Source organism: Cucurbita moschata, unplaced genomic scaffold (genome assembly GCF_002738365.1).
Source record: "Cucurbita moschata cultivar Rifu unplaced genomic scaffold, Cmos_1.0 Cmo_Scf00019, whole genome shotgun sequence".
Taxonomy (NCBI): domain Eukaryota; kingdom Viridiplantae; phylum Streptophyta; class Magnoliopsida; order Cucurbitales; family Cucurbitaceae; genus Cucurbita; species Cucurbita moschata.
In genome coordinates this window covers 705,263-719,241 of record NW_019268535.1, presented here as the reverse complement: position 1 = coordinate 719,241, position 13,979 = coordinate 705,263, and the positions used below count along the sequence as shown (strand labels likewise).

The 13,979-nt window shown below is 37.1% G+C and overlaps 2 protein-coding genes across 6 annotated transcripts; both read left to right on the top strand.

The window, feature by feature from the left end:
• Positions 1–2,184: 2,184 nt before the first annotated feature.
• On the top strand, positions 2,185–8,072 carry LOC111457032 (calcium-dependent protein kinase 10-like). Of its 3 annotated transcripts, none has more exons than XM_023099149.1 (8): positions 2,358–3,015; positions 3,152–3,295; positions 3,412–3,564; positions 5,295–5,410; positions 5,608–5,775; positions 6,280–6,510; positions 7,505–7,782; positions 7,888–8,072. In XM_023099149.1, the coding sequence occupies exons 1-7, from the start codon at positions 2,358–2,360 to the stop codon at positions 7,676–7,678; spliced, it is 1,644 nt and encodes a 547-aa protein (XP_022954917.1). In that variant the 3' UTR covers positions 7,679–7,782; positions 7,888–8,072. The 3 variants fall into 3 exon arrangements, with proteins under 3 accessions (XP_022954919.1, XP_022954917.1, XP_022954918.1); XM_023099150.1 differs by having other exon boundaries at positions 7,885–8,072; XM_023099151.1 differs by having other exon boundaries at positions 2,185–3,015; positions 7,505–8,072.
• LOC111457033 (dnaJ homolog subfamily B member 4-like) lies at positions 7,722–12,433 on the top strand. Of its 3 annotated transcripts, XM_023099155.1 has the most exons (4): positions 7,722–7,782; positions 9,083–9,853; positions 11,223–11,440; positions 11,540–12,433. In XM_023099155.1, exons 1-4 carry the CDS (start codon positions 7,724–7,726, stop codon positions 11,665–11,667), a joined length of 1,176 nt encoding a protein of 391 aa, XP_022954923.1. In that variant the 5' UTR covers positions 7,722–7,723; the 3' UTR covers positions 11,668–12,433. The 3 variants fall into 3 exon arrangements, with proteins under 3 accessions (XP_022954923.1, XP_022954922.1, XP_022954921.1); XM_023099154.1 differs by lacking the exon at positions 7,722–7,782 and having other exon boundaries at positions 11,498–12,433; XM_023099153.1 differs by lacking the exon at positions 7,722–7,782 and having other exon boundaries at positions 11,223–12,433.
• Positions 12,434–13,979: the final 1,546 nt, after the last annotated feature.

Here is a 13,979-nt window from a genome sequence, read left to right as displayed (position 1 = left end):
ACATCTGTGGCAGCAAGGTTCTCAAAGGGGAGGATTGTGAGATTCCACATCTGTTGAAGAGGAGAACGGAACATTCTTATAATAGTGCAGAATTCTCTCTATTTTTTAGTTCCAACCACCGTCTTCATTATAAACAAAATTTAATATTTTTTTATTAAAAACTTATATTTTAAATAAAATAATTATTTTATTTTATTTTTTAAAAAATAAGCTTGACTTACTTAATATTAGGAGATATATATTACCGATTAAAACATCAAATATTCAAATCTCTCCGTCACTTAATCTTTTAAAATAATAATTTAAATAAATAAAATAAAAACAAGATGCAAATATATTTTTTATTTTTTAAAAAACTAATTTAAATAGAGCTCAAATTTAAATTTAAAAAATTATAAAAAAAATGTTTTTTTTTTTTTACAATAAAGTAGTTTTATAGCAAAAATATATATATATATTTATACTTTTTTAAAATATAAACTATAGCATAAAAAATATTAAAAAAACATTATTTTAAAGAGGTTGGAAAAAAAAAAAGAAATTCTTCATTATATTTGTTGACTTTGGGTTTGCAATCATACAAAAATTTCAACTAAATTGGCTTAATGATCAAGAAATTACAAAGCTTCATTATCTTTTTCTCGTTCTATCGACCAACATAAAAGTCTTTTCCCCGTCTCCTGTCAGAATATGCTCGATAGCTTAGACGGTTTCTATCGTAACCTGTTTGATAATAATTTTATTTTTTAAAAATTAAATAATTAATTTTTAATAATAAAATTTAAATGATTTTCTATTTTCGAATGGTTATAGAAATTACCAAATTATGGAGTTTAATTAATTAATTATATAATGGACCAACCTACCACATTGGAGTTTTATTAATTAATATAATTATTCATTTAAAATAATTTAGATGTTTTTTTGGACTAGGAAAAATCGAATTGGTCAATGTCCTTAAAGCCCTCGGCTGGTGAACCACTTCAACAATCACTCGGTAAATCTTGACCTTTCATCAATCTCACCAACAATATTTTGCAAGATGGACGGCTGAGATTTACCCCAACAGAGAGAATAATGTAAGTTTATATGAATTAATTAAATAATAAAATTTTAATATAAAGTAATTCAAACTAGTATTAAAATACCAATTGCTCAAATAATTAATTAATTTATTAATTAAAAGTCATAAATATTAATTATGTTGTTTCCTTTTGCTAACTACATTAATAAATGATTAATTTTTTATTTACAATAAATGAGACAAATATTATTATCGACTCCAATAATTTTTTTAACAAGAAAAAAAACGACTTTTCATTTGTCACGAGAGCTCGTTATATAAAAAGACGAACAATCGAATCTAAAGTCTTAGTGTAAACAAGGAATTATAGTTTTTTTTATCATTGCTTACAAGACTCGAACATAGACGAGCGAGCAGAGTGTTACAATCATGAGCACATGTTGCTGGTGGGCGCACGACGGATATCCTGCTCATGTTAATCCAAGATATGTTGTCTATGACTGCATGTCCATTCCAAAACCTTTTTTTACTATTATTATTGTGTCAACATGGAGGTGTACGGCGGTTCAGAAAAATCATGTCTACACTTATAATGGCTAAAATGTACTATAAATAGATATGATTAGTTGTCACTTCTTCTTACTCGGTTATATGCCATCAAAGTCGTCGTTGCTACTGCCTAATCACTTTTAGCTTATAACATTGTTTTTTTTTTTCAAATTGTTTTCGAACGTATTTTCTTGCTTATGTTTTCTAAAATATTTTTCGCAAACGTGACTTGAGGCTCGAGCATAGGCCGATGTTGTCTGTGAAGTTCGAATTTCTCACGGTTGACTTGTTCGTTAGGTTAGAACAAGTGCTGCACAATCGTTGTTCCGCTGCCATAGAGCCCCGAGAATAAGAAAAATATGTGAGGAGGAGAGAGAGGGAAAAAAGTTTAATTTAATTTTAAAAAATCCCAAAATTTGTAAAAATTAATATCAAGCGCGTAATAAAAAAGAAGAAAAATATATATGAAATAGTAAAACTAATATTTAAATTAATTAATTAAGTAATTACTCCAAATAATAATTCGTCGTCTTCCCAATTTGCCCTTTTCAACGAATATTCTAATAATTAGAAATCATTACAATGATTTTTTTTTTTTCTTTTCAAAATACTTTATTTATTTCTCAACCGACCCCGCGTTTTCTTTCTCTCCTACATTTATCTCCTCGCCGATAACTACCTGACTCGCCGGCGGTGACTGTATCCACGGCGACGACCGCAGGGGACTCGAATTTTCACCGGGGATCGAGGACGAGGAACTTGTTCTTGTGATTCTTGTTGGAGTATGGGAAATTGTAACGCGTGTGTGAGGCCGGAGACTACAGAGGACGACTCGTCGGTGAATCGGAAGAAGAATGATGAAGACCGCAAATCATCAAATCCATACTCTCGGGATTCTGTTGCTAGGTCGCCGGCTCCGCTTAGGGTTTTGAAAGATGTGATGCCGCTCAGTCACCGGACGCGAATCAGCGATAAGTATATACTGGGGCTTGAACTTGGCCGTGGAGAGTTCGGGATCACGTACCTGTGTACCGATAAAGAGACGAAGGAGTCTTTGGCTTGTAAATCGATTTCAAAGAGGAAGCTGAGGACTGCGGTGGATATAGAGGATGTGAGACGAGAGGTTGCTATAATGTCGAATTTGCCTGAGCATCCGAATATAGTGAAGCTTAAAGCGACCTACGAGGACAGCAAGAACGTTCATCTAGTTATGGAGCTTTGTGCGGGAGGTGAGCTTTTCGATCGGATTGTAGCTAAAGGACACTACACCGAGCGCGCTGCAGCAAACGTTGCGAGAACAATCGCAGAAGTGGTAAGGATGTGCCACGCTAATGGTGTTATGCACAGAGACTTGAAGCCTGAGAACTTTTTGTATGCAAACAAGAAGGAACATTCACCGCTTAAAGCGATTGATTTCGGTCTCTCTGTGTTCTTCAAGCCTGGTAAATTCGTTGGCCTCTGATTTTGGTACTTCAATTTTCTTTTAAGTTCCTCTGAATCTATGGCTATTAATTTCGTGGGGTTCTTCATTGATTTTGTTGCTGAATCATAAGTTCTTTTATTGTTACGGGATTTTAGGGGAGAAGTTCACGGAGATAGTGGGAAGTCCATACTACATGGCGCCAGAAGTACTGAAAAGAAACTATGGACCAGAGGTTGATCTTTGGAGTGCTGGTGTGATATTGTATATTTTGTTGTGCGGGGTTCCTCCATTCTGGGCTGGTAACATGGTGTTCTTTGCTATTTTTAGTCCTGTCCAAATCTAAGTTCATTTGATTTCAAGATCAGTTAAATGGTTATGTTTTTTAATGGTTGCTATTTTGGGAATCTGTTCTTAGAGACTGAACAAGGAGTAGCTCTGACAATTTTGAGGGGCGTACTTGATTTTAAGAGGGAACCATGGCCACATATTTCAGAGAGTGCTAAAAGCCTTGTCCAGCAGATGTTGGAGCCAGATCCTAAAAAGCGCTTAACTGCTCAGCAGGTGCTTGGTAAGTAGCTTGGCTCTGTTTATTCAGACATTTTGCTAGTCGAGTTATGACTATGAAGTTGCAACTATTGCTATCTCTTTCTCTTTTTCCCTCTGAATCTTGAGTCTGGGTTTAATGTATTTTTCTCATCTTGGGATGTTTATAACTTATTTTTGAGTGCCTGAAACGAGACATATCCGGAGATCTTTGGTTCAGTTCTTATGTTAGATCCTTCGTTAGTTGTAGAGTGGAATAAAACATTTCTTGTAAGGATGTGGAAATCTCTCTCTATCAAACGCGTTTTAAAACCTTGAGGGAAAAACCTGAAGTATCTGCTAGCGATAGGCTTGGGGTGTTACATTTCAGTCCAGCTGCAATCAGCTAGATCCCTAGTTCAAATAAAACAATATCTACTAGCGGTGGGCTTGAATGGTTACATTTTATGATTGAGTGAAGATTGAGCGTAGCTGCAATCAGTTAGATCCCTAGATCAAACGGTGAAATATATGATTTTTCACCATTTTTCCAACAAAAAATGATTCGTTGTTTACTGTGTTCTATTTCACTGCATCTCTCATAGTTATCATTCAGGTCGTTTTTTAAGCATATCATACTGATTTGCATGGGCATTGAAGCTATCGGTTGAAGTACGAAATCCCCATGGGTGGGTTCCTGTAGAGTGAATCCTATGGTTACTTTTTCTCATGGTTTTTATCATTGGTTTCAACTACAAGTTAGATTTCAGTACCATTAGTACTTGAAGAGCTAAGTTTTGCAATTTTACCATCATAGTCAAATTATTAGAAAAGGGCATTTGTAAAATCTGAATCAGTTGGAGAGGGGAACAAAGCATTCTTTACAAGGGTGTGGAAACCTCTCCCTAACAGAAGTGTTTTAAAACCGTGAGGCTGACGACGAGGGCCAAAGCAGACAATATCTACTAGCGGTGAGCTTAGGTTGTTATAGGCATAGTGAAGATGTTGTTGGTATATCGAGTGACATGGAACAGCATATAGACAACATGATCAATTATCTCTCTTAATTACCAATAAATATCATTGTTTCATTTTAATAATTGTTCTCTATCACGTGATGTAAATACGAAATTTCAAAGTATTAGAATTTTTCCTTTACTCTATTGGCCAAACTAATGCATTTGCTAGTTTACTGCTGCTTCTCTTTTCAATGATAAGTTCCTTTCTTGGGTTAGTTTTTTATTTCTGAAATGCCTCTTGTTTCAACTAGTTATTGGTGGGAGCTGTTAAGGGCTGACTTGGTCAATTCTGGGTACTGTTTGATTTATTCAGCAGACATAGAAAGTTGGTTTATTGTGCGTGTGCCCCAATGAAATTTACGAGCAAAAACTAGAAAGCAATATCGATTCATTGGTCAAGCTTTGAATCAGTCTGGCACCTGTCTAGTCTGTATTCTTTTTAACATGATATATTTGGCTTCCTTTGATGTCATGTCAGACATCTCTATTATTTGGAGATTAGAGAATCTGTTTCTATGTATTTTTCATGGAAATAAAGATTTCCTTCATGATTGTGATTGCCGTACTCCAATCTTGCTTTATTATCATGTTCAATACAGATATATAATCATTTTCCCTAAGTTGGAAGTTTGGTTCCTGGCTGAATTATCCAACCATTACAGCATGTCATTTAGCAAAACAATGTCACTTAGCACCATCTTTTCCGCAGCATGAATTCCATTTTTATCTTCTTACTGCTTTCTCATCGTAATTGCAGATCATCCTTGGTTACAAAATGCAAAGAAAGCTCCAAATGTTCCACTAGGGGATATTGTAAGGATGAGGCTCAAGCAGTTCTCTGTTATGAATAGGTTCAAAAAGAAAGCCCTAAGGGTAAGCCTTAAAGTGATATATTATTGTCCTTTGAATTTTACTGAATGGTATTGCCATCTTGAGTATCAACTGGTTAAGACATCATGCACGTACATTAAGGGTCGTTGGTGAACTCTTAAAAAAAAAAATTACTGCTTGTTATTACAGTGATGGAATTCATATTAACTAGGAGATACTTGAATTTCTAATATGTTTAGGTGATAGCAGTGCACTTATCTGTTGAAGAAGTTGAAGTGATCAGAGATATGTTTTCTTTGATGGACACCGACAATGATGGGAAGGTATCTTTTGAGGAACTGAAGGCAGGGCTAAAAAAGGTCGGCTCACAATTGGGTGAGCCCGAGATGAAAATGCTCATGGAAGTGGTAAATTTCTATGTTCTAAAATGCAGTCTGGAATTTGTTTTATGGTTTCAAGTTTATCCCTGAGTATGCTTAATCTATGCTTACTCTTTTTACTTGAATGATTCGTGAGCTTTCCAATTATTACTTTTCCTGATCTTGTGTTTCCAAATCGCAATGTTCTTCCCCATGTTCTTTCCTAATGTACTGTTGGAATAGGAATTCATTTCAACCATTTTTATCTTCGAACATTTGACGTGAAATGCTGACTGATAACTAGAGATGCAAACTTTTCTTCTACTTGAATTAAGTTAGAATTACATTGATATTGTTGGATGGTGAAAGTCCCACCTCGGTTAATTTAGGGAATAATCATGGGTTTATAATCAAAGAATACTTTCTCTATTGGTATGAGGCCTTTGGGAGAAGCCAAAGCAAAGCCACGAGAGCTTAATATCATACCATTGTGTAGAGTTGTGTTCATCTAACAGATATTACATATTATGAATTATCGTCTCTTCTTGACAGGCTGATGTTGATGGTAATGGTGTACTGGATTATGGAGAGTTTGTAGCAGTTACAATCCACTTGCAGAGGATGGAAAATGACGAGCATTTTCGCAGAGCATTTATGTTTTTTGATAAAAATGAAAGTGGATTCATTGAATTAGATGAGCTACGGAAAGCCTTAGCGGATGAAGCAAGTGAAACGGATAGTGATGTGCTGAATGAGATCATGCGCGAGGTTGACACAGATAAGGTGAGACTTCTAGTCCACTCATTTTCTATCTCTCGACTCGATTCTCCCATAAACCAAAAGAAAAACACAATTTGTGTTTGCTCTACTTTAGGTATATCAATTTAGAGACAAAATTAAATCGCCATTATCAATAAGACCAATAACAACCTAATTTAATATCCCAACGATTACATAGTTGTCTCATGAGAGTAGCTGATGTGTGCACAAAGGAGGTGGATTGTGAGATCCCACATCGGTTGGAGAGGAAAATTGAAACATTCCTTATAAGGACGTGGGAATCTCTCCCTAATAGACACATTTAAGAATTGTGAGACTGACAATGATACGTAACGGGCCTAAGCGGACAATATTTACTAGCACTTGGGCAGTTACAAATGATATCAGAGCCAGATATGAAGTGATATGCCAGCGAGGACACTGGATCCTTAAGGGGGTGGATTGTGAGATCCCACATTAGTTGGAGGGGAGAACGAAACATTCCTTAAAAGGGTGTAGAAACCTCTCTCTAACAGATGCGTGCGGCAATACATAACGGGTCAAAGCGGACAATATCGGCTAGTAGTGAATTTGGGCTGAAAATAAAGAATAGCTATTAAAATTATGGCAACTACTTCACAACTTGTTCGTCGAAAAGCTCAAGAGGGGATAGGAGTGTTGGATGATGAAAGTCCCACATCTCCTAATTTAGGAAATGTTCATGTGTTTATAATCAAAGAATACTCTCTCCATTGGTGTGAGGCCTTTTGGAGAAGCCCAAAGCAAAGCCGCGAGAGCTTATGCTCAAAGTGGACAATATCAAACCATTGAATGAATACTCTCTACATTGGTGTGAGGCCTTTTGGAGAAGCCCAAAGCCCCATGAGAGTTTATGCTCAAAGTGGACAATATCAAACCATTGTGGAGAGTCGAGAGTCCTGTTCATCTAGATAATTACTGTAATTTTAATGGAGCTATTGCACAACAACGTGTATGATCAGTGTTTACTAATTTTCAGGACGGACGAATAAGTTACGACGAGTTCGTGGCCATGATGAAAACTGGAACAGATTGGCGAAAGGCATCAAGGCAGTACTCAAGAGAAAGGTTCAAGAGTTTGAGTCTGAACCTAATGAAAGACGGATCGTTGCAACTTCATGATGGGATCACAGGAAAAGCCGTTGTGGTGTGAAGTAAATTCATTTTCTGATCTTAGTTTTCAAACGGCAAGATTTATATGTACCAGGATGAGCTTCTTCCACCATTGGAGCAAATCTTCTCCTGGATCTCATGGAGGTACAGTAAATAGACATTTTACCCCTGAAATCCTTTTTACCTGTATATTTTTCTTACATTATTTACCTGTGATGATTTACTGAACCTTCGTAACTTTGAAAGAAGGGTAAAAACATAAACACCAAAGAGAAAAAAAGAAGAAGAAGAAGATGAAGTAGAAGAAGAAGATGGTAGAATTGCTTGTTGGGATCTGAGTTTGAGCAAAAAAATTTAATGATTTCTGTTTGTACAGATTGGAAACACTCCAAATTTAATGATTTTAGATGACACCCTTAGGTTCATGCATCTCATATTTGGTGTTAGAAATCACAGGCCTTTACAATGGTATGATATTGTCGACTTTGAGTCATCGAACGACGTACACCCTTTGTTCGACATTTGAAAATCATAAATTCTCGTAGATTTACTTTGCATTTTTTCAAAAGACCTCGTACCAATAGAGGTATATTCCTTACTTATAAATCCATGTAGGACTTTCTCCTGACCATCCTCGACATTTGGATCGACATTTGCCAGGTTAATGTGTCTTAAGGTGGAGTAAAATCAACCCCATTAATGATGGTTTGTATTCAAAGTTTTGTTATTTCTATCACTTTCAATAGGGCTATCCACCGACTGAAACTTGTGGATTTTACTCACTTCTTACTCTCAGCCATAAATTTTCCTTACCCAAATAATCAGTGCTTTTTGTTCAATTTCATTAGATCTCAGATCATCATGGAAATTTGAAAATTTTATAATCTATATATCATTAGATATTTTTTACGTTATTATCTATTTGGTCTCGTAATTTTTTAGAGTGTCTAATAGATCTCAAAACTTTTAACTTCGGGTGGCAAGCTGTGGGATAGTGGTCCTGCTTATGGGGTCAAATCAATACGTTTGAAGAAGAAAATATTATTGAAATGCTAATCGCATGGTCTCGTAAGTATCATACTAAAACTTAGAAAATAAGAGATATCTAAGTCATAAATTAAACATCGATGTCTATATGATCTCATAATTGGTCGTTTAGGTTTAAAAAAATTCATATAAATGTACAAAATACTCTTAAATTAAAAAGAAATTAAAAAATATATTTAATATTTTGTTTTAAAAATCCTATTTCAAACCAAACTTATAATTGAAACTTTGAGAGATCTTTCAAGAATATTTTTATTAATTTAATATTAAAGTAAAGCAACCTAAACCGGGTCGGGTTTCGCGCCCCCTTAACGGGTAATAACCCGAATTCACCTTGTCGTGGGTCCCACGACACAATATTCTTTTCTTACATTAATTCCTTCCAAATAACCGTCAGATTCGGAGCTGGATTCTCTGTCTGTTACTCATCCGACGGCTACTTTTGCTTCTTCCCAATTTCCGGCGAGAAACACAAAACCCGCAGAGAGAGAGAGAGAGAGAGAGCGAAGACGACGAAGAAGAAGAAGAGAGAAAGAGGGACGAATTTTTCTTCTTCTTTACAGAGAAACAGAGCTATGGGGAAGGATTACTATAACATTCTGAAAGTGAGTCGAAGCGCTAGCGATGAAGATTTGAAGAGAGCTTACAAGAGATTAGCGTTGTTTTGGCATCCAGACAAGAACCCAGCAAACAAACAAGAAGCTGAGGCCAAGTTCAAGCAAATTTCAGAGGCTTATGATGTTCTTAGCGATCCTCAGAAGCGTCAGATCTACGACCTTTACGGCGAAGAAACCCTCAAGTCCGGTAAGATTCCACCGCCTACACCTCAAGCGACGTCCTCCTCCACGTATACTCCGGTTTACCAGCATTTTCAACGCCAGCATCCTAATACTTCGACATTTAAGTTTAAACCTAGGAATGCGGATGATATTTACGCCGAATTTTTTGGATCGGAGGGTGGTGGAGGGAGTAATAGCGAGGGGGGAGGGAAGGGCAGAGGGGCTAGGGATGCGTTTTTTAGGTTTCAGAATGGGACGGAGAATGGGAGTGGTGCTCGTGGGAGGAAGGCTGCTGCTGTTGAGAATACGTTGCCTTGTAGCTTGGAGGAGCTCTACAAAGGCGCTAAGAAGAAGATGAGGATTTCGAGGAACGTGTATGATGCCTCTGGGTATGTGCCTTTTTGATTTGCCTCTTTCCATTTTCAACTGAGTGTTGTGTTGTTTATGATTCTTATAGAACAAAATCAAGCTTGCATGTTTAATTTGGTATTTGGGTTGTTCTTCATTGCATACCCTCTCTTGTGGATTGTATGTGGTTACTGAATTCTTTGGATAAGAGCCTGTGTTTTGACGGTGACCCCTTTGCTTTTTCAATGGAGTTCTATCTCAAAGAAGGTTGAAGAATTTGTATGTCTATTGAGATGGAGTCACCTGTCAATTGTTCATGCTGGCAGTAAGAATTTCTACTACTGATTGTCCTTTAGCCCCCTTTTCGTTCTGTTAGAATTACGTGATTTGATCGTAGTTGACTTCTCGGTAGGCTGACCGACCTTGTACATTGGGTTTCTATACATTCCTCGAATAATTCTCGAGCCTAATATATGTTAACAATGTTTTATGAAGTTATTTTTGCTTATACCTCTCTTTGGGGCAAGACAAATTTTTAGCCTTGAAGTTATTCCTTGGGATCATAGCCTATTGTGGAAGAAGCTTGTGCCTCCTTATGAACACATTAAGGCTGGGAGGTTTTGAGTCCTTCGGCCTTGTATAATGGTATAAGAAGAGTTAAATTAGTTTATTGTCTACTCCTAGAAGGATTAAAAGTATGCTAAAGGCAATTTTTTTAAGCATAAACCAATACTATTAAGAATGATCCTTTGAAGCTGCCTTTGGCCTTTGAAAACATTTTGTGAGAGTCAACCATTTTACTGTTAGGTGCATTTTCTACAAGGTTCGAAGTTTAAATCCTTGTTATTATCAGATAACATATCATAGATGACCGGTTTTCGCATCTCCTACACTGTTTTCCATAGTTACTTTGAACTTACCACACTCGTGGATTCAATAACTAGGCTAATTTTGGGTATAAAAGATATCAGCTGTTCTTATGAAGATAAATTGTCTAGTTTTAACATATTGAACGGTTATCAGTTCTTCAAATGCATGAACCATTTATTTTACCGTGTCTATATTCAGTCTAAGGCGTATGCAGGCATGGTAACGAGTCTCAGAGTATAGATACAAGTTCTTGAACAATCGTGTATTCTTTCTGCCTTGGTGGCGTTGCAATTGTCTCACATGCATGCTTCGGGATGGCTATCAATTGACTTCTCCCTTCTGTGACAGCTAAGTTTAGAAATGTCATCCTTTTGTCTCCAGATCCAACTAATGTAGTTGATTGAAACTATACCTTGGATGAGTACTGGTGGTTTTTTAGTAATGTTTGTCAGGCTTAAGTGTGATATATTTTATCCTGTTGTGAAAGAATTTGCCTCGAGGTTTATATCTGATCTGACGTTGATCAAATCTCTTCTGCAGCAAGTCCCGGACGGTTGAAGAGATATTGACAATTGATATAAAACCCGGGTGGAAGAAAGGGACAAAGATTACTTTTCCTCAGAAGGGAAATCAGGAGCCAGGCATCATTCCCGCAGATCTTATATTCGTAGTGGATGAGAAACCACATGCTATATACCGGAGGGATGGGAATGATCTACTAGTGAACCGTGAATTAACATTGCTGGAATCACTCACAGGTAAAACTCTTGAACTTACTTCTCTGGATGGAAGGAATCTTATGATCCATATAACAGATATTGTCAAACCTGGTGATGAGATGGTTCTGGCAAATGAAGGAATGCCAATCTCTAAGGAACTTGGGAAGAAGGGAAATTTGAGAATCAAGTTTGATGTCAAGTATCCATCAAGGCTTACAACAGAACAGAAGTCTGATCTGATAAGAGTTCTCGGTGTAGTTTCGTAGCATAACACTCGGGTAAAAGGGTTGGCCATTCAAACACATAGATAGCATATTATTCCCTGTAAATATACTCTGCATGATCTTGAAGAATGTGAAATGTTGGTAAGCTTTTCCTTTGGGTCTTTTTTTTTGTGTGGGGGGGGGGCGGTGTTCATTTGTTTGCGAATGAAATTTTTGGTAAATGGCAGGCATAGAGGAAGCATTAGATCAGTATATATACTATTTATGGAGCATGTCGACTGCTATGATTTTTGACAGAGTAGCGTTTCCCTTTCCCTCTGTTGATTTTTCTGGGGGAAATTTGTTTTTAACCTCAAACTCTCAATCTCATTCAATTGAACTCCGAGCGTGAATAAGTGGTGAAATTAATGCCATATGCTGTCTCTGTGAGGGTTGATTTTCTGGTTATCATAGGCTTTCTTCTTCCTCTTTCTTTTGGATTTGGCTATTCTGATATTGGATCTGGGCATTGTTTGGGTGTTCTGTTCATGGTTGAGTCTGTATTTTTGTGGGATTTGTGTGTTTTGTAGCTTGATTTAGATGTTTTATTGTCTGATTGCTCTGTGTCTTGGTTCAAAGAGGTTGATTTCACCACTTATTCAATGTTAAGGTTCAATAAGATGAAATTGAGATTTGATTGTTAAAGTTTATTTCAGAAAGAGTTGTCCTTGAGTTTTTAGATTTGGGGAATGTAAATTATATCCAATTGGATGGTTTATATATTTGATACTGAATGATTATGATGATCCCATCATTATTTCCACTTTGTCATTATCATTAGGTCTCTGCCAGCATTCTGCCCTCTCTCTCTCTCTCTCTCTCTAATGAATTAGGTTACTAACTCCATGATGAGAATAGGATGATGAGAATAGGACGAATTGAGCTTGATGTCATGTCCCACGTTGGTTGAGGAGGAGAACAAACCACCCTTTATAAAGGTGTGGAAACCTTCTCTTGGTAGACGCGTTTTAAAGCCTTGAGGGGAAGCCCGAAAGGGAAAGCCCAAAGAGGATAATATCTACCAGCGGTGGATATGGGTCGTTACAAATGGTATCAGAGCCAGACATCGGATGATGTGCTAGCCTTCTCGCTGTTCCCCGAAGGGGGTAGACACGAGGCGGTGTGTCAATAAGGACGTTGGGCCCCAAAGAGGGGTGGATTTGGGGGCGGTCCCACATCGATTGGAGGAAGGAAAGAGTGCCAGCGAGGTCGCTGGGCCCCGTAGGGGGGTGGATTGTGATGTCGCACATTGGTTGAGGAGGAGAACAAACCACCATTTATAAGGGTGTGGAAACCTTCCTGGTAGACGCGTTTTAAAGCCTTAAGGGGAAGCCCGAAAGGAAAAGCCCAAAGAGGACAATATCTACTAGCGGTGGATCTGGGTCCTTTCACTTCTGAACTAACTACCACAATAATGAAGAATTTAGGCTCAACTTTTTGGTTATGATGATTTAGTATCTTCAATTATTGTTTGATTCATCTAAGTTATTGTTCCAATGAACTCTTGATCGAGGGTATATGCTTTAAACTAGGTTAGTATGTCGAGGTTGGCTACTAATATGGTGGTATAATGTTATAGATAATAACCGATGTTTCTCGTGTTCATTTTCTCTTATCATTTTCTTATGGTCCAATTCTATTTTCTGCTGCAAATCTTTGATTTTGTGTAATGTTTTGTAATTTAGAGGCAGGCTTATGTGATGGAAGAAGTATGAAAGAAAAAGGTTATTACTTTTGTGGGGAGTATTGAATTGGTACTATATTTAACACTGTTATGTCAGGTCAGGGCCATAAGTTTCTTTGTTGTTTTGGAGGATCAAAAAACATCCATGAATGGCATGTTTTGGTCCCCAAGTTCCCAATGGCCCCCAATTGGAGGACCACGTCCCACGTATAATACCCCTTATTCTGAAATGTTATATCAGAATGAGAGGTGGAATCTTAACATATTGCCAGCTTTCGATATGTCGTAAACTATAAATATACGAGCTGGGGTATAGTTTCTACATTAGAATCATGAGGATCAAAAAACAAGCCACACGATAGAACAGGTTGGAGTTCATCGTCGACCTTGTTTGAGGGGAGCCAGACCTTTTTTCTTGATTCTCTTACTTACATTATAGGGATGATGATTGAACTACTAACATTTGAAATGATACAGCTCATATTAGTGTCTTAAAACATTGCCATCTTTTGATACGTCGTAAACTATAAATGTACGAGTTGGGGTATAGTTTCTACATTAAAACCACAAGGATCAGGAAACAAGCTACACAATATAACGGGTTGGAGTTCATCGACCGACCTTATTGGAG

What these genes read in the sequence shown, in the direction of transcription:
- LOC111457032 (XM_023099151.1), top strand. Translation starts at nt 2,358, where the DNA reads ATGGGAAATTGTAACGCGTGTGTGAGGCCGGAGACTACAGAGGACGAC. An exon ending in TCAAAAAGAAAGCCCTAAGG is followed by an intron (nt 5,411 to 5,607) that starts GTAAGCCTTAAA and finishes TAATATGTTTAG; the next exon opens with GTGATAGCAGTGCACTTATC. An exon ending in TGAAAATGCTCATGGAAGTG is followed by an intron (nt 5,776 to 6,279) that starts GTAAATTTCTAT and finishes TCTTCTTGACAG; the next exon opens with GCTGATGTTGATGGTAATGG.
- LOC111457033 (XM_023099155.1), top strand. Translation starts at nt 7,724, where the DNA reads ATGTACCAGGATGAGCTTCTTCCACCATTGGAGCAAATCTTCTCCTGG. An exon ending in AACGTGTATGATGCCTCTGG is followed by an intron (nt 9,854 to 11,222) that starts GTATGTGCCTTT and finishes TCTCTTCTGCAG; the next exon opens with CAAGTCCCGGACGGTTGAAG. An exon ending in ATTGCTGGAATCACTCACAG is followed by an intron (nt 11,441 to 11,539) that starts GTAAAACTCTTG and finishes TGGCAAATGAAG; the next exon opens with GAATGCCAATCTCTAAGGAA.